The following is a 27061-nucleotide window of genomic DNA, read 5'->3' on the forward strand; positions in this document are numbered from 1 at the left end:
AGGTCATCTTTCCCTCGCAGGAGGTTGAACAGAGGAGCGAGATCTTCTGTTGTCAGCTCTAGGAGAGGCCTCACCCAATTGATGGACCCGCAGAGCTGATGGAGTTCCTGCAAGGTCTTAGGGTTATCAATTATTTTGACTTGTTGGGGAACCACAGTCTGCTCATTGGATTTTTAGTCCAAGGTATTTAAATGGAGAGGTTTTCTGGACCTTTTTGGCCTGGATTTCAAATCCATTTGCCTCTAAGGCCTCAATTACCTTCCCCAATGTCCAGTCTAAATAGGATTGGTTAGGAGCACACACCAAAACATCGTCCATATAGTGGAGCACTATTGCCTTTGCTGCTAACTTTCTGACAGGGGACAGAATGCGAGCTACATACCACTGGCAGATGGTGGGTGAGTTCTTCATGCCTTGTGGCAAAACTCACCACTGGTAGCGCTGCACGGGAGCCTTTCGGTCGATGGAAGGGACCGAGAAGGCAAACCAGGGCGCATTGTCTGAGCGTAGTGGGATCTGGAAGAAACACTCTTTAATATCAATGACTGCTACCTTCCACTGCCTGGGGAGCATGGAGGGTGAAGGCATTCCGGGCTGCAGGGGTCCCATGTCCTCTATGACTGCATTTATTTTCCGCAAGTCCTGGAGGAGGCGCCACTGGTCTTTCCCCAGCTTTTTGATTCCAAATACCAGGGAATTCCAAGGGCTCTTACATGGTTCGATATTTCCTCTTTTCAATTGCTCCTCCATGAGTGTGCTAAGTGCCTTTAATTTGTCATTTTTCAAAGGCCATTGATCCATCCAGATGTGTTTGTCAGAGATCCAATTTAATTTCTGGAAGGGGCACTCCGCAGTGGCCTGTACAAAAAATGTTGGGGTTGAGATGGAATTTCGACTCGAGCCCCCCACTGGGACATGAGATCTCTGCCCCGCAATGGAAATCCAGAGTCAATTACAAAAGGACGGACTGATGCTATCTGTCCCTCTGGACCCTCAATTTGGACAACTGCCTTGCTTCTTTGAGCAGATATAGATCCCCCCCCACCCGTCACAATACCTTCTGCCAGCTGCAGCTCCCAGTGTGACGGCCAATTGTGGGAAGAAATGACTGTCACGTCTGCTCCCATGTCCATCATTCCTGCCAGGCTGATGTCTGAGCCTTGGCCAGACAGTTTGCAATTAAGCATGGGTTTGTCATTCCCAGCTGCCTCAGCCCAGAAGACAGAGGGGTTGTAGTCCTGTGGCGGACTACTGGGCATGAGAATAGCTTGGGCCACAACCTGGTTAGCAGCAAGAAAATAGGGAGGGTTAACACACTGGATATTGACAGTAAAGAACCCTTGTGGGCCCACTTGAACAATTTCTGGTGTAACACAAATGTCAGCTGGTGAACGTACAACATCTTTTAACACAAACAATATACAGTCTCTCAGACTCTCACAACTCACGACGATTCTCTGGGGTGTCACCGAGTCCATTTGAGTTGCAGTGGTCGTGGTAACCATTTTCCTGGTGGCAGTTTCTTCATTCATTCCCCCATGTGGCCCTGCCAATCCACACAGTCCTGTCAGTGTTTTGGCTGCATCCCATCGGCGGCAGGCGATGTCATTTTCCCTGGGGAGACAGCTCAGGAACCCTGATTAACTGAAGCCAGAGCTCTGCAGTTTTGGGCCAAGTGCCCTGGTTTGCCACACCTGTGACAGACCCAATTAGCATTTCTATTGAAATAGAAATCTGAGATGCTGTTGCATCAGCAGCGGCTGCAATTTCTATTAAGTTTTTCCCCGTTTTTAAATTTGGCTGATGAATTGGCACCAATGTCGTGCAAGCACGAATCATTTGACTTAAGGTCGGTGGAGGTTCGAATGGAAGACCCAAAACCACTCTATTACAAGCATCATTGGCATTAATCTTTGCAATTTGCGTTATAATATGCTCTCTTGTTTTCGGATCTTCCGCTTGTTTTTCCACTACCAGCCTCAGTTTATCCACAAAATCAATAAATGGCTCATTTTGCAGTTGCCAAATCTCAGTGTAATTCAATTGAGGTGCTAATTTAGGGGGCATCATTAAGAACGCTTGCTGTGCTGCTTGCTTTACAGCATTCAGGACCGGCTCTGGTGTATTTTGAGCCTGGTTCTGGGGCTTGGCTAATAACCCCTCACTGGTAAGGTGATCCATAGAAACCCCCGCGTTGTTTGGATCCTGCAGTAAAATAAGGAGGACCTCTCCCAGTTGCTTCCTCCAACCTTCTTCCCACATTTGAAACTTGGATGGGGAAAGCAAGCAGGAGAAAATGCTTTTGAGGTCATGTGGCACAATCACTGTACCGGTGAGAGTTATCTTAAGAAGGTTCTTAAAATACTGACTCTCCCTCCCAAATGCTTTCTGGGCTTTGCAAAGCTCTTTCAGCCCTGCAGAATCAAAAGGTTTCCATGTGGGATTACTGCCAGTTCAATCATATGTTACAGGAACAGCAAAGGGATAGGAAGGGGCTGAGGAGACTCCCGGACCTGATTTCAAGGTGGTTCCGGTTTCTACCCCGTGGGAACTGGAATGGGGGGGGCGTGGGAGCCAGGAACTCCTCCACAGGGGGCGGGGTTGGAGGACCAGAAGGCGTGGTCACAGGATGGGCGGGGATTCCCAACGCAGGGGGCAGTACCCAATGCATGGGAGGAACCCGATGACATCACATCTCGGGGAGGGGATAGGAAAGGGTTGGGGGTAAGAGGGCGAAAGGGCCTGGGGGAAGAACAAGGGGGGGAGGGGTGAACTGTGCCATGTGGTCAGCGCCATTGTTCAGACACGTGGAGTGGGGGGGGACAATGGCAAACAGCATTTAAAACAGTTTTCTGGGCTTATAACGGGAAGAGGGCAAGGGATACAGGGTTTGGGAAGAGGTCGAGGCAGCTTGACCAGAGCTACCCCAACAGGGTGGCTGAAAAGAGCGAGAGGGGTCAGAGAGAAGGTAGCAACTCTGTGCCTCTGGGCATATCACCCCATTCAGTTTTTCCAATGAAGGGGAAGTGGGATGAGGAGCAGGAGGGGAGAAAGGAGGGATACAGGAAGAACTGCAAGGGGATTTGTGCTTTTCTTTTACTTTCTGATCCATTTTATGCAAGTCCTGAAGCACTAGAACTAGAGGAAAGAATTTTTCTCCAGAGGAGTCCCCTTTTCGCTTTAAATCAGTAATCTTATGCCCCACAGCCTTCCAGAAGGCAGGAGATTTTAAATTTGCTGGAGACACTTGAGGAAGGTAAAAGAAAAGCCAGCGAACTGTTTTAACAGACCCTTTGAAAATTTGAAACCAGTAACTGAAAGGAATTTCACAACTTGGAGAAAAACCTCTCTTTGGGGCTGAGAGAGTTTGGATCCCATCTCTCTTTGGGCACTTCTTCCGCCCACCACCTGAAAAAAGAAAAAAGAAACAAAATATCAGGGACCAGGGATACTCGCACAAGTTTCAGACATCAGCACAAATTTGTCTGGTCCCAAAGTAAAAAGCACAGGTTGGGTTCTCTGAGGCACGCCTGCTCTCCAAAGTCAGTTCAGTGCAGAGTGAGTGGGAGTTAGCAGCCTTCTCTCAGGGCACTGCTCCTAAAACAGAGCAGACTGCTCCGAGAGGCGTTAGCAGTCCAAAGTCGCTTCTTATCGCTGTCCACTGACAGCCACGATGTCACAGGGATCCACTCGTGTGAGCCCCGTGCTTGGTGCGCCAACCTAACCAAGTTCTTGCTGCTCGGGGCACGAGCTCTGGCGTGCCCCAGGTCAGAGACAGCCCAGCTGCGTTACTTCTGCCCGCCGCAGAAGCGACTTCAGCATCAGGAAAAGAGCTGCTGGCTGAATTAGCTAGCTGGCTTCTCGGCAGAGGAAACATGGCAGGAGCCAATGGTATCAGCTCACGTTAGCTCGGAGACAAAGGAAGAGAGAGGCTGTTCTGGTCTGGCTCCTAACAGATTTCTTGTTAGAAGTTTCGCAACCCGAACGAGCTGGGAAGGGATGGAATGTGATGGGATCCTCCCTGAGGCTTGTCCGCAGTTTTATAGAGTTTGAAAACCGCGGGGAAAGGGGAAAACAACCAATGAGTTACAAGCCAGGGGGAGGAAACAATTTCACAAGAACCACTGGGGGAAACCGAGAGGTGGGAGTTATAACAGAGAACCAGTGAACAACCAAGTAACCGAGAATTTTCCCGAACCGGGGGAGGCGGCTTGTACCCGGGCACTGCCCAGGGGGGTGCGGCTTAGGCTTCTGAGCCGCCCATTGACCCATCCTCTGAGTCTGCCTCTTCGGGAAACTCGATCCAGTGGATGGGTTGGTGTAGTGGTTTGGTCCAAATACTCATTCCTGTTTACCTTGTGTGAGATAAGAATTAGGAGAAACGCAAAGCAGGCACCAAACTTGAAAGAATATAAAGAAATTTATTAACAGACCTAAAAGAGGGGGGAAAAAAAAAAAAATCATACCACACCTTCAGAACACTTCTCCTCCCCCCCACCTTTCTCCCATCTCCCACTGACAATGTAAAAAGACAACCCTTGAGATGTTCAGTCTGTTTACCACTTCCATAATTGTTCAGTCCGTTTAGGAAGAGGAGTCTCTCTTGCCCATGCTATGGAGAAATTAGCACAATGAGACAGCTGCCCGGGTTGGTTCTCTGCTCACATGTGAGTCCCTTCCCCTGACATGCAGCTTTTCCCACAACTGCTTTCGAGGGTCCACTCTTGAATTACTGGGGTACAAATTGAAGGTTGAGCCATTCAGAAACAGAAGTTCTCTTCAGCCATCTCTGGGAGCATTTCATCTCTAAGAACAGAGGCCCTCCTCCTTCCCTGGGAGCAAAGGGTCCTCCTCATCTTCATCTCTAGGGCTATCTCTGGGAGCATCTCTAGGAACTGAGGTCTTCTCCTTTTCCATTTGGAGCAAAAGTCCTCATCACTTCCATCTCTCCCTGTTCAAACTTCTCCTCAAATTACAGCTGCTTCAGCATCTGCCTATCTCAGCGCAGGTGCTTTTGCTCACAAGTACAAGTTGAACACTCCACCCCCCCATGCCTTCATGAAATTACAACAGGTACTCTGATACATCATAGCTTTACAACAGAATATCAGCTTTAAGCATCTCGTCTTTCTTCTCCCTCAGGTTTTCAGCTCTTCACAGCACTAAAAGGGTTAATCTCACCTAGGCCTTGCAGCTGGAATTTCGCTTATCGCTGTTGGTCACACGATCTTTTGCCGGACAGCAGGGCAGCTTCAGCTGAATCTTGGCCGCACTGGAGAGGGGGAGCCGGGCTGCTCCGGCTGCCCATAGCAGGGCTGTGGGGGTGTTCCGCGGGTGGAACAGGGCCCACCGGCTCCAGGATGGCTGTGGTGCGGCCCGGCCTGGCCCGAGCAGGGCCTGGGCTGGGCCCGCTGGGCCCCCGCACAGGGCCCACAGCCTCCTGTCCCAGCAGCAGAAACGAGAGAGGGCTCTGCCTGGGGTGTGTCTATCCTTAAGTGTGGATCACAGAGGCCACAATTTTTAGTGGCTTCAAGAATTGTCCATATTCAAACTGGCCAGCTGATAGGCTCTGTCAGGTCACAGAGGAAGCTGTAAGCACCCCTTTGCAAGAGCATCACTTCTGGGATTATGCTTTGCTAACCCATGACAGCTGGGATTGATTGGCATCACGCTGCCCCAGCCCCGCAGTGGGCTGGGTCACACCAACAATTTCAACTGTTTGTTTCCTTACCTGAGGAAAATCGGATGGATTTCCTGTCTTTTCTTCCAATTACCATTGTTTTCAAGAAGAGGATAAAAAGCTTGATGAGTTTTGTTTAATGGAAGCTGCGCTTAAGGGACCAACAAGAACTGCAGAGATCCTTCTCATGTAATAATCCTTAGAGATAGTATAGATAGTTAGTATAGCAAAGTCCCTCTTCCAAACTGCCTGTCAAGCTGGTGGGAATCTTCAGAGAAGCAAAACGTGCTTTTGCTGATGTAGTTGCCCCTAACTAGGTCCGCCAATCAAATCAGCTGCCAAGGCAAGCTCTGCTGACTCTTGGAAAAGCTGTGGCTGCTTTGGGGTCTGAGTTTTTTGTTGGTATAGAAAAGTCATCTCTGCCTCTCTGCCAGGGCAGAAATTGCCACTGCAGAGTGGGCTCTGGGAGAGCATTTACAGATGTGAAAGAAGCAGGTGGAGCCTCATGTTTCCTTTTTCTCCAGGCTGAACTCCTGATAGCCACAGGAGGGAGACCAAAGCTGCAGCAGCCCAAGCTATTCTCAGTTTCGCTGCGCCACTTCCTGAGCTGCTGCCTGCAGACAAAGGAGGAGCGGCGCTGGTCTGCCAAGGAGCTCCTGCAGGTAAAATGCAAAGGGGCTGCAGGTCAAACAGTGTCCGAGGATGGGCTCCTCCTCCACTGAAGCCCAAGGCATAAGATGAGCCCCCTTCCTCCTCATCTCCACTTCTGGTTCTTTTTAAATGAAAATGGTGAGGAATCCTAGGCTGGGCTGGGCTGGTAGGAGCCTGTAAAGGTCATCTGGTCCAAACAGCCTGCAATGAGCAGTCCCTGCAATGAGGGACAACTTGAAAGAGATCAGGTTGCTCAGAGCCCCTTCCCACCTGACCTGGAATGTTTCCAGGGAAGGGACACCTACCAGTTCTCAGGACAACCTGTGCCACTGTTGCACTATGCTCCTTAGACCTACTCGGAGTAAATCCCCTTTTCATTTAAAAATATTATCCCTGCCTTTGAAGCACTGAGCTTGGAAAGTCATGGTTCATTGTTCTTGGTTGTTTTTTTTTTTTCCTTTGGGCAGCATCCATTTGTAACATCAGCCAAGCCTGCGTCCAGCCGGGCACCACTCATTATTTCAGTGAAGAGGTGGAAAGAGAAGAAAAGACTGTGACAATCACATCAGGACTGTTTTCTCCATGACCAGCTTAGTGTAGGATTGTAGAGTAGGATTGCAGAGTAGGATTGTAGAGAAGGATGGCAAATAATTAAAGTTTCTGAAACCTCAACTCATTTGGAAGATTTCCTTCCTTTTTACCCTGTGATTTAGCTCAAGATTTCCTTCTCAATTGTCCGTTGTTTCTTAAAGGTGGAAAGTGACACTTATGGCTTCTTTGGTATGGTTTGTCAGTGGGGCAGGCTCTTCTTCATTCATCCTCTCCAGACCACACTGCCTTTGCAATACGGCACACTGGCCGGTTTTTGTCCAGCCATTGTGCTTGTAGTTGAGGCAGAAAGGGCAATGGCATTTGCAGGCAAAAGCAGAGGAGGAGTTGTGCAGCCAAGACATCCTGTGCAGATGTAGGTGTTGAGCTGTGACTCGAGAGCATTGGGGTTCCTGCCACTTGGATTTGTATCCCTAAGTGCAATCTCTTTGGCTCGGGGAGAGTCTTGCTCAGCTGAGAAAGCAGAAAGCTCAGCGAGGGTGCTCTGAAAGGTCTCGTCTGAGGCAGAGCTGTCAGCGAGCGTGAGGTGAGAGCGGCCCGGCCTTGCCCAGGCCGGAGCCCCAGCAGAGCCCACGCAGAGCCCAGAGCAGCCTGAGGCTGGGCAGAGGCAGGCTGGCAGGAGGCCCTTGGAGCTGCAAGAGGCAGCAGCCTGGCACTGGGTGCCTCTTCCTGGGAGCGGGCACATCGTCCCATCTCAGAGCCAAAGCGGCAGCTGGCTGCTCCCGAGGGAAGCGTAGCCGTGCTGGGCACAGCGCAGACTGGTGCCATTGGCCGTCTGGAGGCAGCCCAGGAGGAGAGAAAGGCAAAAGACAGCCGAGGGCTGGTGCCCCGGCTGAGGATTGCTACTCTTCTGCCGGCTGCCCTGGAAGTCCTGGGAAAGGTTAGCAGTGTGTGCAGCAGCCTGGGCACAGCGGGAGGGAGCCGGGCTGCTCCGCAGGCTCGAGCACGGGGCAGCGTCCTTCAGGCACGGCACTTCTGCCAGGGGCACCGAGGCCAACGGGAGGCAGCGACAGCTCGTCAGGTCAGATCCGCAGGAGCCAGTGCCTCACACAGCTCGGGGAGGAAGCAGTTCTGCACTGAGTCAGAGCAAAGGTGTGGAATGCAGAGCGTTCTGCAGAAATATTCGGGGCCACCAGGCCAGCCTGCTTTGTGCTCTCCAGGGCACAGCAAGCAGTGCACCACGCAGCTCTGAGTTGCTGGCAGAGAGGTGTTAAAAATGAACTCACTTTTGGATACAATTAAATGGTAACAAAGTCGTCGAAGCAAAGGAAAACTGCTTATGAGTAACGATTCCGTTGAGCCGGGTGTGTGCCTCCCTCCCCGAGAGCTCAACACACCCCCCCTCTAAGAAAATGGCTGCTTTTTAGACCCTTTCCCAGCCGGGACGGTCCCTGTCCCCTTTCCCAATGGGTGGGTACTAAGAAACTTAGGTGCTCTCCTGACCACCTTCTTTTCTGTCCCCTCCCCTCCCATCCTACTTCCTTTTTAGTCAGGTCTTCAACCCTGCCCCTCTCCCAGCTCACAGCAACACCCAGCAAATTAACTAGAACAGCTCCAAACCATAAATCCAACATACATCCAGCAATTTTCATTCTTTGACCTAAACCCCTTTTGGCTGCAGCAAAATATTACTTCCTCTCTCAGAGGGAATCGGGGATGTGCCTGAGGCTTGTGCTTGAGTAGTGAACTGATTTGGAAGGGAGCAGAAGGCTTTCAGTAGGCAATTTGTGTTTTCTTTATTACTTTGGGAAAGAAAGATGCAATGTGGCTTCACGCAGCAAAAGCACTTGCAGGGTGCAGTGACGAAATGTTGTGTTCAATTCCCAGGGAAGGAAGGTGTAAATGACCATCAGAGGAGAATTTGAGGAATGGGTGTTACGGGTTCAGGAGGACGCCCATGCCCAGAGAACTCAAGACCCAGTTAGAATTGCAAAGCAAATGAATTTTAGTAGTCACGTTAGCAAGAAATACATACCGGCGCCTGGCTGCTGGAAAAGCCACCGAGCAGGAGAAGGAGATAGAGCATGGCTCCTGAGTGGGAGGGGCAGAAGGGCAGGACTCCTTCAGGGCGTCCCCTGGATAAAAATGGCGTGCGTCATGTCGTCCTCTCCCCTCCACCCCCGGGGCACACCTTATATCTCCTCCTCAGGAGTGGCCAGTTTCAACATCATTTCGTCCAGGGCCAACTTACGAGATGAGGTCACATTGGCCCATGACCATACTCCATGCCAACAATGGCTCCATTATGTATTGTTTCTCCTTTCCCAGGATGAGTTCCACCAGGTGACCGATACCTAGTTTCATTTCTAGAAGTTAGTCCCGCTAACTAAGAATACAGTCGTCTTCTGCATTATCTTGTCGATGTGCAACACTGCGGACCAAACATGTCAGGCCTCAGATCTGTCTCCTATCCCTGACACATGGGGATGTTCCCCAAATGACCACCAGAGACCCTCAGGACACCCCTACTCTCACATCAAGAACTTCTGACAAGTGGTTTAAATATGTCAAATAGTTTGAAGTCATGTTTAGCCTGTGAGTTTCAGCAAAGTAATGAGTGTGTCTTAGTTCCATGGGTACAAACTAGTAAGTGAGATTGCTGGGTGTGCACGTGTTAGGGAAGTGATTCCCCATGCACCCAGCACTGAAATCAAGTGCCGCCTCCTTTCTAACGCTGAGCTGGCAGCAGGGATGGATCCCTGCTTGGTAACCTTTCATTGTGGTCACTTATATTGAACAGTAAAAAAGGTTGAAATGAAATATTTCAAGCCGTTTCCCTCTGGTTTCCCTTTCCTGGGGGCCAAAGCTCTGTGCCCCAGGTGGCCTGGGTGTGTGCAGAGAAATGCAGCCCCCACAAAGCCCTTGGTTTTCCCACAAGTCATCATCACTCCTTCCCAGGTGCGCCCAGCTCTGGCAGGAGAGAGAGAGCCCACGGCGCAGTGGGCACCGTGCCCTCCCAGCCGGGGCTCTCTGGCACAGAGCAGCAGCAGTGCCAGCACCTTTCAACCCGCTCCTGGCCTTGGCTTCAGCCGGGAGCCAGAAGCCTCTGGAAATCAGCACTGCCAGTTGCATTCCCAGCTTGGAGCAGCTCCTGCGGGTGGGCAAATCCTGCCCGTTCGACTGCTTCCAAAGAGGACGAAAGGCAGAGGCAGAGACGTACCTACAGAGGGGACCAGGGCGTGTCCAATAAAAGTGCAAATGTGTGGGGAGATTTGTTAGGAATTATTACAGCTGTCATGCAATTAGTGCCTTCTCTCCTGGATCTGTGCAATGCTTTGGGCCATTTTCTTGGTCTAGTTTCCTTTGCTTTGGTCCCATCTCAGTGTTCACTTGGGGTACAGGCTGCAGGTGCTTGGGGCACTCTTTGAGTTACTCTTGGAGCCCTTGAACAACAGGGTTTGGCCCACGAGGGGACTTTGTGCTGCTTTGTGACAGAGGAGAACTTCCCAGGCTATTGTGTGTTTGCTGCAGGGAAGCTTGGGTTGCTTAGCATCAATTCCCAGACCAACGCAGAGCAGCTGCTTTGTGATGTCAGGGCATGGTTGCCACGTTGTGGTGCTGTCATCAGAAGGTTGCCTTGGTGCACAGAAGGTCTCAGTGTCAGAGCAGCTCTTGGGCTTGCTCAGAGCAGGAGCATCCTCCTGGTTGAGGCCTTGTCAGGGGGCAGCTGCACTCTGACAGGAGCCTTGTTTTTTCTTGTGTTAGAGCACAGTCTGCAAACTTGCACAGCAGTGCTAAAATCATGGAGGCACTTGCTGCTGCAGTTTGCACTGTGTATGGCATTGGTTATTCTGCCTATTACCTGACTAACCTGACACGTGAGTAGAGGTTTTCCCTGGGTGTAACCCAACCTGGCTTGTGTAGGTCTTCCTGCTCTTTCTTAGTAACTGAGTTGATTTTGAAACAAAAAGACCATTAGGATGCCACTGCTTTGGTAAAGCTCCTGTCAACACATTCAGCTCAAAAGAGGGTGTCTGTAGCCAGGGAGGTGTGGGCAGCATTTGCAAGGGAACGTGCAGGGGTTCCCTTCCCTCCACGGGAGAGTCTGTGGCAGCCGAGTCTGTCATTTCCTCAGGGGGCTGGGTGAAGCAGGACAACTTTGAAAAGGCAGCCTGGGAGGTGTTCTCAGAAGGCCTTCAAAGAACTCTGCAGTTGTGCCTGGAATTCAGGGAAAGCTTCTTTGTTTCTAAATTTTGTCATTAAAAGATTTGACTGTCTAACTCGACCCTTTAATGAGTGCTAAAATAGTGATTCTTTTTGCAATGAAGTGCAAACTCCCAAACAGTGAGTGTCTGCTCTTGAACCCCAGAGCTGCTCCTGGGCTGTTTCCCAGTAGAACTATGACACCTCAGGGGGGTTTGGGGGAAGGATTTCTGGGCAACAGGTTTTCAGTAACTTAATGAGAATTAGTGCTAGCAACCTTTTTATAAAAAAAGAACCTGAAGGAGAGGATAAAAAAGGCAGCTTTAGCTGTTGGTCAGAAGAGAAATATTGGGTGTTAAAGAACAATTTGCATTTTCTTGATCAAGTTTGTATTCATTTACTGGCAAAAGAGGCCAAAGCATAGGCACAACCAAGAATATTGTCCTGCTCTCTTGCTGGATGTGTGGAAGAACTGTGTCTGCTGGAGGGCTATTGTGAAAAGAAAACACTCTCTGTTTGGGTGGACTTGTTCTGCGGGATTAACCAGGTTTTTTCACAGCGGTTTTTTCACAGGCGGTTTTTTCACAGCATCTGGTTCATTTTCCCTTCCCACTGCAGGTCACATGATCCGCGTATTCGTCAGTCCTGACCCTGAGGTGAGTGAGACAGGAACTTTTGATGTTCCTGGTGTTTAAGAACTGTGTAGAAAGCTGTGAGCTTGGCCTGCGGCAGTAGAGTAAGGAGGCTGAGCTGGGTGGGCAGAAAGAAAATCCATGTTCATGTCTGCAGCAGCAATAGCAAAGGCATCACTGTGTAATAGCTGCTTTTGCATTTCAGAGCTGTCGCAGAACTAAAAGCCCAGCTTTGCAGAGAGAACGTTGCTTGCTGACAGTAGCCAGGCTGCAATATCTAATTCAGAGCAATATGCAGTACTGTTGAATTAGCCCATTTTACTTTAGTTGGAGGCACTTGGAATCCCATTGCTATGCAAGGTTATGATTTCTCCTTAGTAGAGCTGGTTGTAGAGCTGAATAGAGATAAGGTTAGAAATGACAGGCAACTGCCTGTCCCTCACACTCCTGCCTGTCCACAGGGCACAGAACCAACCGCCGGCGCTCCTCTGGCTCCCTCTGCTCCTGGAGCAAGGGCCAAATGGGTGAAAAATGTCTGGAAATCACCAGCTGGCATCAGACGTGAACCTGAACGTCCTGAGCCGGTAAGTGCCAGTTGTGGTTGGGGCTGTGTTTAGAGGAAATCAGAGCTGCAAGTTTCTGAGCGGCCAGCACTTGCTGGTGGTGGCCGAGGATGCTGAGTGCTGGAGTCCTGGCAGGACCTAGCGATTCCCCCCAGCCAGTGAGAGCTGGAACACGGCCTTTGAGCTGTCATGTTTAGGCCCCAGCTTGCTGGGATTCCAAGAGGGGCAAACGTGAATCATGAAGGCTCCCCTGTCGCCAGAGGAGGGAGCGCTCCAAAGACACCGCTCTCAGCCTTGCCAGACACGTGGGGGACACGGTGGCCTGGAGAGCCGTGTCCCACTGCACAGGCTGGCCAAGTAGCTGCTGGCACAAAAGCTGTTGATGTGAGCACACAAGGGCTTTGGGGTGGTTTGTCCACATGAGCTTCTTGGGTGGGCCGAGCTGGGAGTATTTCAGAGACACACTGGGGACGGGGAGGTGCTGCTTGAAGTCAGGGACTTTGGTGCCTTGGTTGCCAGGTTGTTCTCTGGCCTCTTCAGGCAGAGCAGTGAGGAGCAGAGCTGACAGGGGCTCTGAGTGCGCCTGTGTTTTTGCTTTTGATAAGCTGCAAAGAGATGGTTGTGTTGTGCACGGACCTGTGTGGGGCCCCTCTTCTCCCGTGTGGCAAAAGAAGCAAAGTGCGCAGTTGGGAGCCCTTCTTCCGGGGCAGAAGCCCGAGGCTGCCATGTTTCTGCAGATACTTTCTGTTGTGAAGTCTGTTTTTAAAACTGCATTTGAAAACTGCATTGGAGCCTAGAGTGGGGGCAAAGCTGCAGCTCCTTGAGTGCTGTCTCGTAGGGTTAAGAACAGGAAGGAGATCTTGCCGTTCTGGCTGCTGTATTTGAAGTCAATGTGCAACTTTGTGCCTGGGGAGCTGCGTGGGAGAAAAGGAGCCAGGGGTGCCGGTCCACAGTAGCTGAACGTGAGGCAGCGTGTGGCCAGGTGGCCAGGAAGGCCAAGGGCATCCTGGCCTGTGTCAGCAAGAGTGGGGCAGCAGGAGCAGGGCAGTGACCGTCTCCCTGTGCTGGGCACCAGTGAGGCCGCAGCTGGAGTGCTGTGTCCAGTTCTGGGCCACTGTGAAGAAGCAAGACCTTGAGGGGCTGCAGCGTGTGCAGAGAAGGGCAAGGGAGCTGGGGAAGGGTGTGGAGGCCAAGTGCCATGAGGAGGTGCTGAAGCAGCTTTAGGCTGGAGAAAGGGAGGCTCCTGCGGGACCTTCAGGCAGACTTCCCTAAATGCCTGCATGACAGTGCTCGCCACAAGTGCCGTTGCATCCCCTGCCAAGCATCCCCTCACTGCACCCAAGGGCTTTAGGCACTGCAGCAGGTGACCCTTTTGTCTTTTGGTCTCTTGGTTTGTTGGTTTGCACGGAGGAGAAGGCCTGTTTATTTTCTCTTTCTCCAGCAAGCAAAGGTGCTTTTGCTGTACCTTTCCTGCCCTTTTCCAGCACTAGCACAGATTTTATCCAGTTTTAGGTTTCCATGTCTGCAGCAGCAATAGCAAAGGCATCGCTGTGTAATAGCTGCTTTTGCATTTCAGAGCTGTCGCAGAACTAAAAGCCCAGCTTTGCAGAGAGAACGTTGCTTGCTGACAGTAGCCAGGCTGCAATATCTAATTCAGAGCAATATGCAGTACTGTTGAATTAGCCCATTTTACTTTAGTTGGAGGCACTTGGAATCCCATTGCTATGCAAGGTTATGATTTCTCCTTAGTAGAGCTGGTTGTAGAGCTGAATAGAGATAAGGTTAGAAATGACAGGCAACTGCCTGTCCCTCACACTCCTGCCTGTCCACAGGGCACAGAACCAACCGCCGGCGCTCCTCTGGCTCCCTCTGCTCCTGGAGCAAGGGCCAAATGGGTGAAAAATGTCTGGAAATCACCAGCTGGCATCAGACGTGAACCTGAACGTCCTGAGCCGGTAAGTGCCAGTTGTGGTTGGGGCTGTGTTTAGAGGAAATCAGAGCTGCAAGTTTCTGAGCGGCCAGCACTTGCTGGTGGTGGCCGAGGATGCTGAGTGCTGGAGTCCTGGCAGGACCTAGCGATTCCCCCCAGCCACTGACAGCTGGAACACGGCCTTTGAGCTGTCGTGTTTAGGCCCCAGCTTGCTGGGATTCCAAGAGGGGCAAACACGAATCATGAAGGCTCCCCTGTCGCCAGAGAAGGGAGTGCTCCAAAGACACCGCTCTCAGCCTTGCCAGACACGTGGGGGACACGGTGGCCTGGAGAGCCGTGTCCCACTGCACAGGCTGGCCAAGTAGCTGCTGGCACAAAAGCTGTTGATGTGAGCACACAAGGGCTTTGGGGTGGTTTGTCCACATGAGCTTCTTGGGTGGGCCGAGCTGGGAGTATTTCAGAGACACACTGGGGACGGGGAGGTGCTGCTTGAAGTCAGGGACTTTGGTGCCTTGGTTGCCAGGTTGTTCTTTGGCCTCTTCAGGCAGAGCAGTGAGGAGCAGAGCTGACAGGGGCTCTGAGTGCGCCTGTGTTTTTGCTTTTGATAAGCTGCAAAGAGATGGTTGTGTTGTGCACGGACCTGTGTGGGGCCCCTCTTCTCCCGTGTGGCAAAAGAAGCAAAGTGCGCAGTTGGGAGCCCTTCTTCCGGGGCAGAAGCCCGAGGCTGCCATGTTTCTGCAGATACTTTCTGTTGTGAAGTCTGTTTTTAAAACTGCATTTGAAAACTGCATTGGAGCCTAGAGTGGGGGCAAAGATGTTGCTCTGAAGTAGGTGACACTTTCATCTTTTTGTTTGTTGGTTTGTTGGTTTTCTAGGAGGAGACTCCCTGTATTTTCTTTCTCGGCAAACAAAGGTGCTTTTACTCAACCTTTCCTGGACTTTTCTAGCACTGGACGAGATTCTGCTAGAATTTTAGCTTGCAAGCTGGCGGTTTTGGAAGTTGCAGTGTTTTTGCATGAGAACACGTAGTTTGGGGCAGGGAGATTGGTGCAGAAGGAGCTGTTCTGGTGTCCGGCCAGCCAGCAGGGCCTTGCACATCACTCTCAGGTTAACAGCGCCCATGCCTTTTGGCAGCCCAGGGGAGCAGAATGTGTTGTATTCCAGGTATAGGAATTCAGCAGGAAATCAACACCCTTGCATTCCAGCTGGTCCTCTGAGGTCAGAGGGGCTGGGAGGGGCTCAGCTTCACTTCTGAAGTGCAGCCACTTTAACATCATCAGTCTGGTTGAGTCCAAGAGAAGAACTTGCCCCAGTACAGATGCACAAAGAGTGCAGTTCCCAGTGCAGTGTCCTGGGTCTGATCGCATTCTAGAAGGACCTTCCTGCTCCAGGTTCCCCAAGAGTGTGGTTTATTGAAGCAACAGGAGAGCAAGTTCAGGACTGCTGCTAATCAGGGCACTGGCTACCAAGTGTTGATGTGTGTAGTGAGGGAAAGCATAGGAAAAGAGAGATGATAACAGTGAGATAGATCTATCTATCTATCGATCGATCGATCGATCGATCTATTTATCTAAATGAAACTTCCCTGCTCTGCTCCAAGGCAATTGGAGGTGCAAAGCTCACCTAAAGACATCCTTTCAGGAGAGGAGGAGAGACATGTTCCATCAAGCGATCCCAAGCAGGCAGATATGTTTCCCCCTCCAGAGATGGTTGTTTTTTCCCCTCAGAGGTGTTTTCCTCCCCCTGTTTATCCGTGAAAGTTTGGTCTGTCCTATGGGTGTGGAGCAATCCCATCCTCTAGGTGGGGTTTGGTGACTCTGGTCAAACATGCATTACAGGACACATGGTTTCCTTCACTGGCATCCTGAAGGGTGTCTAAGCTAATTTGTTAATGGGGCCTTCTGAGGGTCTCTGTTACTGCCGGTCAGAATTCTCAGTTGATAAAAGAGGGAGGACAAGAAACACCTTGGTTCTCCTCCATATACTGAGGTGGCCATAGAGGCCCTCTGACCTCCATTGGAGGCTCTTTGTTCGCATCCTCATCTCCTGAATAATCCAGGATTTGTAACAAGAGTGTAGATGTCAGAAAGGCAGGAATGGCAGTGCAGGCCTGAAGAGAACATGAACTCCAGAAGTGTCTCTCACAAGGAGCAAGCTCCCACAGGAAGCCACCTGCAGAGCCAGGGTGGGGCTGTGGGACAGGGCTGGGTGTCAGTCACTTCTGAAAGACAAGCAGGACACGGCAGAAGAGGAGCGAGGTCCTCAGCAGAGCCTTGAGAAATGCCCCACGTTCCCTTGTCAGATGCCTAAGAGTCTGTTGGAGCTTCAGTCCCAGATGGAGCCTGACTGTAGTGCCAGTGTCACTTTGGAATCTGTGCCTCCCCGTGGGCAGAGAAGGACCCGGGAGAGCAGCAGCACATTGCTTTGGGAATGTGCGAGCCCATCAGTCTCTGAGTCCTGCCCCATAAATATTTTATGGGAAGTTGAAAGCCATCTTCTCTTGCTTTCTGTGCAGCTCCTTCTAGAGAAAGAGCATGAGCAGATTGCTCTATCAGAGATGCCTTGCCAGACTCGGCGAGAGCTGTTCCCAGCCCGAGAGCAGCTGCAGCAGCTCAGGCAGCAGGTGGAAGAGGCACAAGAGAATGGCCAGGTGAGCCTGCTTAGCCAGGTGACAGAGTGAAGGGCAGGAACAGGGACATAAAACGGAGCTCTTGGGACTGAGGAGGCCAGGAGTCCCACAGGCACTGAAAGCACAGAGCCTTGTCATCTGCAGAGCCCAGTGCTGGGATGGGAGGGTTCCAATGGAAGCAGAGCTGGGTAGGGAAGCAGAAGGGAGGGGCTGAATGAATGTGATTTTGAGGCTGAAAGAGGAAAAAGCTGAGCCTGATGGCAGCTGCCAGTCACTTGCTTTGCATTTGTGTGTACAGAACATCAAGGCAGAGCCACAAGCAGAGCTGCCCGAAGCCAAGAGTGACATCAAGGCAGCAAAGAGGAGGAGCAAGGAAGACATCAGAAGCATCCAAGAGGAGAAGAATCTCCATCAGCACAGGAGCGATCTACAAGAGCAGGTGAGTGTAAGAGCTGAAGCCACTCCACTCGTGAGACATCCTCTCTCTGCTTCCTTGCAGAACATTGACAAAGAGCTGCAGGCAGAGCTGCAGGAAACTGAGGCTAGGATCAAGGCAAGGGAGAAGAGGCTGGGTGAAGGACTGAAAATCATCCGAGAGGAAATTAATCTTCTACTCCAAAAGCATGAGGCTCTACAAAAGCGAGTGAGTGAAACAGAGAGAGCCGCTGCAGTCACCAAACTGGTGGTTTCTGCCCTTCTTGCTTTTCCTCTGCAGAGCAGCAGGCGGGTGGGGTGATGTCTCTGAGTGCCATCCTGCTGTGGTCTCTATCACAGCCACTCTGAAGGACACGTCCTGGGCTGCTGAATCTCAGCTGCTGCCCTGGACAGTGTGACTAGTCCTTTGGCCTTTTGGCCAGCAGTCATCCAAATGGATTCCTGCTGGCCTGTTCCTGCTCTCCTTGTTTCTTGAGGTGTTTTTGCAGGTCAGCTTGGTGACCCTGATGGATCTTGAAACAAGCTGTCTGTATCCCTTGTGAACCTGTTCTTTCCCTTTCCTCACAGTCGCTGACCCACGGCTGACAGGGATAAGCTGTAGTGTCTGACTGCTTTGTTGTGTTTGACTTGAGGTGGAAGTGTGGACATCTCAGCTGGCAGCCTGCAAAGACTTCCAGCAAGTGATTGGCCACAAAGAGCCCCAAGGCTGGCGTGGGGCACAGGAACTGTCCCAGCCGGACCTGCTGCAGCTTGAGCCCGTCCCGAAGATGGTGGAGGAAAAGAGGACTCCATGGGAGGAGGTAGAACATTAGAACAAGGAGATGCAAGTGTGTCCATAGTCCTTGGAGGGGGAAAAGAGTGCTTGGGAGGAAGTGGAATAGTCATTGCAGCAGTCATCCTTCAGAAAATCCATGAGAATGGAACAGGAATCTGGCCATGAACTCAAGTAAAATCAGCCTTTGGTTTTGACCCATCCGGTTTGAGAAGTGGACATGCAAAAAAAACCATTTTAAGAGCCCTGCATGTGGCTGACAGCATCTTCCTCTGGGCCTGCATTTGAAATGGGATCCCAGGGCAATCTCTGCCAGCCACACTTTCTGACACAACCTCATTTCTTGTCTCAGATCTACACAGGCTCTCGCATGGAACCTGCTCCTGCAGCAGCAGCAGCAGCAGCATTGTCTAAAGGAGCCTTTGCACCCCAGCCTGAGAAGTGGAGCCCGGGCACTTTGCTCAGCTCCAACACCAACACAGCTTCTTCCCATCAACAGGAGATGGAGGATGACCTCCTGGAGCTACTGAGTACGTCTTGTGTATTTCTTGTGTGAGGGACAGTGTATTGTGTGCATGTGTCAGCATAGCTGTGCCAAATGTTGCTCCGCAGTTTGCTGTCACAGGGACATTTAGGACTCCTCACAGGAAGTGCTGTGCTTCGAGGCAGCGAGGGAGTGCTCTGGGTGTTCCTGCTGCCTCTGAGCACAGCTCAGACTGCCTTGGCTTTGCCTGAGCTTCCCTCTCTGCTGAAGGCAGAAGCAGGGATTGTTCCTGCATCAGCTGTGACCTAGCAAATGATCTAGGCAAGTCCTCTGTGCTAGTGGCCAAACTGAACGGAATATTTGGCTTCCTAAATTCTCCTTAGACTCCTGATTTCTCAGCATTCATCAGAGCAAAAGACCTTCGCAGAAATTGTTTGGTTTTGGAGTTTTGTCTTTTGGTGGGTTTGTAAGGATTTTGGTTGGTGGTTTGTTGTTTTGGGGTTTTTTTGTGTGTTTGGTTTGGGCCTTTTTTTTTTTTTTTCTGGTGAAGTTGTTTTTTCTCCATCCTGAAGGAGCTCTTCTTCCTCATGTGTCTTATTGGTGTAATTTTGATGACTGTTACTATTCCACTACTACATCTACAGTTGGTTTTTATGACAATGCAACGTTTTTGCCAATGACCACTTCTTTGAAAAAACATCAAGTGACAGCACAAATTGAGAGCAAGAGGTGTTTTCCACATGTCCCCAAAGAAAAAGCAGATACTTTTATAACAATCCCTATTTAATATCCTAGTTTCATGCTTATAAGGATGTGTCCAAGAGACACATTGATGTGGCGTGGTCAGGTAAAACTGCACTGCAGGCATTTCTCAGGAGTGAGCCTCCAGCCCATCCACTGTCTATCCCTCAGATCCGTGGCACTTTTTCATCCCTGATTCCCAGTCATTCCCGTGACTGTTAGAATGCCACCCGTTGGCCCAAGCCCTGCACAGCTCACTCTCTAGGAAAACACATGAAGCCCTTTGTGATTCTGCAGCACAGCCCATTGAATCTGCTTCCTGCCCATAACAGCTGCCAGTGCTGTGCTCTCAGGTAAGACCTGGGGGGGCTGAGAACAGAGCCCAGTTGACTCTGTGTCTACCATCACCTGTTGGGACAAGAAGGGCATTGATGTGCACCTCGGTGTGTCTGATCTCAAAGCCAATCCTCTTGTGTCCTGAAAGGGGGCAAGAGCTTGGAACGGGGCTCGGTCTGGCTGTGGCTTCTTCCCAGTGCTTGTCAGTGCTCATCCTTGGGCCTTCCCAGCCCTGCTGTGGTACCTGCCCTGCCCCTGACGGCCGCTGCGACTGCAGAGGCTGGAGCCTTCCTCAGCTGAGAGAGTCCTGCTGCTGCCCGGCCGCTGCAGCGCGGAGCTGCCAGGAGGCAGCAGCCCCTCGTCTGGGCCGGCTTCTGCATGGCACGGCCTGGACTCACGAGAGGCTCAGCATCTCCTCTGGGCAGCTGTCCGTGCCACGCCGGCACCCGAGGAGCACTGCTGTCCTTGCTGCCCGTGGCCGCTGTGCCGAGCTGGGAAGGCGGGGACGTGTGCAGAGCTGAGAGGGCGAGTCCAATGCCAGCGACTGATCCGCGCAGTCAGGGGGAAGACAAGCAGTGTGGTTCTTCACATGGGACACGGGCAAGGGCATCTTTGAACTCAGCCTGCCCATAAAGGCTGAGCATCCTGATGCGGAAAGCCCCGTTGGTATTGGTCACAATGTGAGCTGCTCTGGTTTACAAAAAGAAAGGCATTCCTTTGGCAAGATGCCATCCTCTCCTGCGAATGCATCTCTCTGTGCTTTGTTTCCTCTCAAGAGATCTCTTCAGAGGACTGTAGAAAATCAGTCTCAGTGCTGGCCATCTGTGCTGCAGAGCTGCCTGGCCTGTTGCTGTTGCTGTTGTGGTTCTCGTCGCTGTTGTTGTTGTTACCCAGATGACCACAAAAGGCTCAGAGCCCCAGAGAGTGGGGCTGCCTTTTGTATCTCCTGGAAGGTGGCATCTCTGCTTTCAAGTGAGCATCTTGCACTTTGTTTCCCTCAGGGAAAATGGTGAGCATGGAAAATCCAGTGATGAAATACACTGAACTGGAAAATATCGGCAGTGGGTGAGTCCAACCACAGTTTCTTCTACAAAACCATGGGCCGGCTGTTCTGCTGGTGGAATATCTATCAAGTGTCAAGTCAGGCAAGCTGCAAACATGTTCAGACACTGGGCTTAGATTGACCCATCTCTCAGTGCTGGTCAGAATTTGTAAGTGTGGTCAGAAGGCATTGTCAAAGACATCTCCATGCTGCCACGGTCTTGCCTGCAGCAAGGAACAGGAGCTGGAAGATCTCCTGTCTCTCAAGTGTGGGACAGCTGTGTGTTAATTTCCTTAGCATTTTTGTATGTCTCAAAATCATACGGCCACACTAATGAAAGGAGAATCTTGCTTGCCTGAAAGAGAAGCCTAGCCCCTGGTAGCTGTCAGATAACAGTTCTCAGGAACAGTTCTTTCCAAGAGGTTGCTGAAGGAAATACTCGGTGGTCAGGATTAGAACCACACAGTTTAGAAACGGAAACTCAAGATGAAAGAATAAGCTCTCTTTTTGAGCTGAGGGACTAAAGCCCAAAGCTTCAGGAACAGGCCCAGTGCCCATGCACTGGAGAGGAAAATGCATCATGTGCCCTCTGGCAGAGCCCTCATGCCTCCTGCAGGTTTTAGGCACTTAGAGCAGAGATCTCCTGTCCGGGCTGGCTTTCACGCCAAGATCTAAACAGCTTCTCCTTTCTTTGCTGCTGTTTTGTTTCTAGGGGTTTCGGAGAAGTTTGTAGAGCATTCGACACTGCCACAGGAGGAGAGGTAAATGTCAACAGTCCCTGCAGATTCTGCAGCTCTTGAGGGCTTTCCCCTCTGGTGTGAGTTGTGGCTGGAGCTTTGGGTCACCGCGAGAGCTGTGCTGCAAAGGCACAAGAAGCACAGACTGGTGCCAGCCTGCAAAATACATTTGGGACAGTCGTTGTCCTTCTCAGCTGCCAGAAGGAAGGCAAAGAGAGCAGTGGTTCCTTTTGGAGAAGGAAATGCTCACTCACTCTCAGTGGCTAAAACAAAGGTGGTGCCTTAGAGCATCTCACTGCTTTCTTGTGGCTACAGCTTCAGAGTCCTGAATTCTCATTTCTGGCTGCCAGCAAACACATCTGAACCTTACTGGTAGTTCCTTAGCAACCTGCAGTGCTGCACTTGGGAACTGCACGTAGGGAGGGATCTGCAAGGCGTCCCTAAAAGCCCTAAGCCCTGCTTATAGCCCAGGATGTATCCATAGAGTAGCAAGGCTTGGATTACTTCTCTGGATCCCAGGCAGAGCAGCAGAGAGTGTGGGCAGAGCTTTGTGGGTGATAGTTGACACCATTGTTACCAAGTGGACAAGGCAAAACGTCAGTGGCCATGTGTCCTGTTTCTGGCCCACAAGGGAGCGGAGAAATGGGCTGTTGGAATGTCAGTTCCTAATTACTCCAGTGTCTAATCACAAGGCACTTTGGCACAGCTCAGCTGTGTCATTCCAAAATCACTCGCTCCGTGTGTGTTGTGGTCTCGTGCCACCAACTTCTCAAGGTACTGATTGTCATTGTCATTTTAGGTGGCCATAAAGAAAATTAGTCTGCAAGGACTGAGGAGGAAGGAAGTAACTGTCAATGAACTCATGATCATGAAGATGAATAGGAATCCCAACCTGGTCAACTATTTAGACAGGTGAGTGGTCGTGGTCTTATCCCATGAATGTTTGTTTACCTACTGCAAGCATGAGAGGTCAAAAACCCACTTTGGTCTGTGGCAGAAAATAGAGCCATTAATTACTGATCAATTATTATTTCTCTTCTCATCTCCAATGGATGGGAAGAGAGTGCATTTTGTCTGCATTAGTCTTCCCTGGCACACATCGTTTGACAATTCTTCAAAAGCCTGCACCAGTGCTATCTTACGAAGTCAATACCCTCTAAGTTCACTGCCACCACGTTGTCTTGGGGCTTGATTTTTCTCAAGAGTCTTAAATGCTAATGAGCCATCCGAGAGAGGATTTCCCTTGGACTGCAGCCCCTCTTTTCCATTGCTGGGCATGCCAGGAAGACTAGGTGCTTTTTTTCCATAAACACCATGTGTGACAGCTTTTTATCTGGGCTGTTAGTAAACTGCGTTTTTCACTTGCTGGCCATCTAAGACATCTCCTTTTTCACAGCTGTGCCTTTCTCCTTGACACAGCACAGACTGCAATCGCTGCACAGCCTAGAGGGAACGTCTATTCCTTTGAGTCTGTTCTCGTTTCAAAGGGACCTGGAAACAAGAATCAATCGTTGTCTTTTCCAAACAGTGGCGTAGCCATGCACGTTCATCTCCATGGCCTCATTTCCTTCTTTCAGCTACCTTGTGGATGATGAAGTCTGGCTGGTGATGGAGTACATGGATGGAGGCACTCTGAGAGATGCCATCAATGAGATGTACATATCTGAAGATGAGATGGCAGCCGTCAGTCGGGAGGTCAGGGATCCCACCTGTGCTTCCGAGGGCTTGGGCAGGATTGTCTGGGAAACAGGGGCTGAGAACTGGAGGGATTCCATGTGCCAAACTTTGCTTCTGTGTGGCTGCTATGCTATGGGGAAGCAGGGGAACTGCGTGGCAGTGTGCCTGCACTCCCTGTACTCTGTTCTTGTACTCTTATCTCCTGCTGTTGCATTCTCACTCTGTCTCTTGTATTTGTAGTTGCTGTTCTCCACCTTGCCTCTCTGAATGCTTGCCTGGAGCCTGTCTGCACGGCATTCCTTGCCTGTAAAAGCAAAGGTGCTGGTAGCAGAATTGGAAACTAATGGTAAAAGGGACTCATTTCTCAGAGTCCTCAGCTGAAAAGGGTAGTAGTGCACCCAAAATGCTGTTTGCTTCTGAAAGGCGACTCATGTGATACTTCCAAGTCTGTGCTGAGGCCAGCAAGAAAACCTTTGCCATGCAGCCTCCCACCCAAAAGTGAGCCGCTTCACAGCAAAGGGAGGGACTCTTTCTTTCTTGGCAAAGCCTTGCTTGTCCTCTGGATGAAGAAAGCACATCCACTGCAGCAGCAGTCATTCTGGCTGCTTTGCAGAGGACAGTCTAGAACAGCAATTCCCGTTGGCTCTCTCAAAAGCTGACGTGCCTTCCCTTAGAAAGGTAGTGTTGGAGCAGCAAGCTCTTCCTCTCAATGGCTCTGTGTTCTGCCATTACACTCTATTCCCCTGGAAAGGGAATCTTTTAGAGCTGTTTCCTTTCTTGTGGGCTCAAATCACACCACTCATTTTTATCCTCCTGTCTCTGTTTTCTCTCTCAGTGCCTGCAAGGACTGGATTTTCTTCACTCAAACCATGTCATCCATCGAGATGTGAAGAGCAGCAACATCCTTCTCAGAACTGACGGCTCTGTCAAGCTGGGTTGGTATATTCTTGGCCAGGCAGAGCGTTCCGGGCATGTGGGGTTTGGGGCTGCTTTTGAGTGACTGCCAGTTCCCCCAAAGTGGTGCTGCTGGCAGTGCAGGGACCCCTGCAGCGAGCTGAAGGCACAGTTGCAACGTGCACAGAGGTATGGCGAGGAAAAAGCAGTCCAGAGTGGCACTGGTTTGGGTCTGTGGGTGTCCCTTCCAGAGGGAGGGAGCTACAATCTAAAGGTTCCAGGGAATAAAAGCCACTTCTGGGGGCAGGATTAAAAAATTATAAAAGCAGCCACTTCCGTGTTTCCTTGGCTAAAGTCCTGAGGAAACAGAGCAGGGACGGATTTCCAGGAGATTCAACAGCGCTTTCTCAGACTTACAGTGGGGAGTTCTTTTGCTTGGTTTCCTAATTGTACAGAACTTTTTTGTTCTCCTCAGCTGATTTTGGCCTCTCTGCTCAGCTCACCCCTGAGCAGAATCTAAGGAGCTCAGTGGTCGGGACGTCTTGGTGGATGGCGCCTGAGGTTGTGCTAGGTCAACCATATGGCCCCAAAGTGGACATATGGTCTCTTGGAATTGTGGGGATCGAAATGGTGGAACGAGAAGCTCCTCACTGGAATGAAAGTCCTTCCTTGGTAAGGAGCAAATACTCACTGATCCCTCTGTCTTTTTCACCTATCCTGTGTTCTGTCCTCCATCAGAAAAAATCCCATTGCCGTCTGCTGGCACTGCTTCCACCAAGGTCCCCTTCTAAAAATGGCCCTGCAGCACATCAGCATCTGCTGTAGTTTTGGTTGCATCAGTGGGGGAACTCAGGCCCTACCACATGCAAACACTCTCCATTCTCAGGCAACACTTTCCTTTAGGTTTTAAGGTGTTCCAGCTCATCTGTCTGTGTAGAGGTCTCTAATAACACAAAACACACATCTCAGAGCTGGTGTTACATTTCCAGAAAAGAAGGAAAGAAACCCAAACCAACAAAGTTTCTAAAACAGTGCTTTTCTAGAGAAGAACTGCACTCCCTGTACGGTTTCTTGTCACTTGCCTAAAACCTGGGCATGAGGGTGTAAAGGCCACATAGTGTCTTCTGCTTCTTGTGCAGTGTTGCTGAAACACTTAGTGACCATATTTCTGTCATAGCCCAAGCCACGTTCTCCACGTGACCAAGCTGCAGCCTGGTGACATGGAGAGCCTGCCAAAACCTCCCATTTGTTACCTGGCACTTTCTGGGATGGGCACATCTTTAATGCATTGACTTGAGTATCCAGAGGAGCAGAGGGTTACCATAGGGATGGCATTTCTCCTTCTGCTGATTTGACCGCGAAAAGATTTTCTTTTGCCACATCAGAGAAGCTGGAACTTGCAGACTGCTGCGAGACAGAGCTGCAGGTGGCTCCTGTGTGCCCAAACAGGCATTTTCATCCCAAGACCTTTCTGCATGCATCTTAACGTGTCTGTGTTGAACGCGAGGTTCCAAATGTTTCTTTCCTTACCTGAGCAATAACTCCCTTTTCTATAATAATGCTTGAAAACAGTTAGAGCAAAGTCCCTCTTCCAAACTGCCTGTCAAGCTGGTGGGAATCTTCAGAGAAGCAAAACGTGCTTTTGCTGATGTAGTTGCCCCTAACTAGGTCAGCCAATCAAATCAGCTGCCAAGGCAAGCTCCGCTGGATGCTGGAAAAGCTGTGGCTGCTTTGGGGTTTGGGTTTTTTGTTGGTATAGGAAAGTCATCTCTGCCTCTCTGCCAAGGCAGAAATTGCCACTGCAGAGTTGAGCTTAAACAAGGGGCTCTGGGAGAGCATTTACAGACTTGAAACTGATGCCTGGAGTGGCTACCTAAAACCAGAGACTAGACAAGAATAAGAGAATCAAAATAGGTATTTATTTGAATGGCCTTCAAAGATACAGCCTGGGCAGTCAAAAGGCTACATCCAAGATGGACCCTGGGTCATGAGTTCTTCACAGTTTTGTAAGCTTGGTCCATTTCCATAGCAGGGTTAATTCTCCAATTATGAGCCCAGTTAATGATGTAATTAGCCCAAGTTTGCCCCTCTTCAGAGGCTTTGAGTTCACACATTTTGGGCCCTGGGACAATCGGAGTGTCCTTGGAGAGCAAACCTAGAGAGGCTTTGTTATGTCTAACTAGCACGAGAGAACAGTAGCTAACAGGCCACACAAAACTTCTGAGCTACACACTAGGCAGTACAGGAATTGAAAAATAGAAAAGTTAAAACCTAAGGCATCAAAAGAAGCAGGTGGAGTCTTGTGTTTCCTTTTTCTCCAGGCTGAACTCCTGATAGCCTTAGGAGGGACCCCACAGCTGCGGCAGCCCAACCTGTTCTCGGCTTCTATGCGTCACTTCCTGAACTGCTGCCTGCAGACAAAGGAGGAGCGGCGCTGGTCTGCCAAGGAGCTCCTGCAGGTAAAATGCAAAGGGGCTGCAGGTCAAACAGTGTCCGAGGATGGGCTCCTCCTCCACTGAAGCCCAAGGCATCAGATTTGAGCCCCCTTCCTCCTCATCTTCACTCTTGGTGCTTTCCAAATGAAAATGGTGAGGAATCCTGGGCTGGGCTGGCAGGGACCTGTCAAGGCCATCTGATCCATGTGGCCTGCAATGAGCAGGGATATCTTGAAAGAGATCAGGCTGCTCAGAGCCCCTTCCCACCTGACCTGGAATGTTTCCAGGGAAGGGACACTTACCAGCTCTCAGGACAACCTGTGCCACTGTTGCACTATGCTCCTTAGACCTACTCGGAGTAAATCCCCTTTTCATTTAAAAATATTACCCCTGCCTTTGAAGCACTGAGCTCGGAAAGTCATGGTTCATTGTTCTTGGTTGTTTTTTTCCTTTGGGCAGCATCCATTTGTAACATCAGCCAAGCCTGCATCCAGCCTGGTGCCACTGATCGAGTCACTGAAGAAGTGGAAGGAGGAGGAGAAAAGATTGCAGTGGCAATCCATCCATTCAGGACTATTTTCTCCATGACCAGCTTAGATGAGGATTGTAGAGTAGGATTGTAGAGTAGGATTGCAGAATAGGATTGTAGAGTAGGATTCTAAATAAATAAA

The 27061-nt window shown here is 50.6% G+C and overlaps 1 protein-coding gene across 1 annotated transcript; it reads left to right on the forward strand.

The window, feature by feature from the left end:
* Nucleotides 1-1817: 1817 nt before the first annotated feature.
* Nucleotides 1818-27061, forward strand: LOC138102603 (serine/threonine-protein kinase Pak-like). Its single transcript, XM_069000325.1, is given in 13 exon segments — nt 1818-1849; nt 10509-10633; nt 10636-10758; nt 11702-11739; nt 12177-12299; nt 16724-16858; nt 17136-17480; nt 22184-22296; nt 22962-23079; nt 23897-23996; nt 24431-24627; nt 26277-26414; nt 26850-27061. Coding segments are annotated over 13 exon segments (1716 nt in total). The 3' UTR covers nt 26979-27061.

This window comes from Aphelocoma coerulescens, unplaced genomic scaffold (assembly GCF_041296385.1).
Source record: "Aphelocoma coerulescens isolate FSJ_1873_10779 unplaced genomic scaffold, UR_Acoe_1.0 HiC_scaffold_94, whole genome shotgun sequence".
Lineage (NCBI taxonomy): Eukaryota > Metazoa > Chordata > Aves > Passeriformes > Corvidae > Aphelocoma > Aphelocoma coerulescens.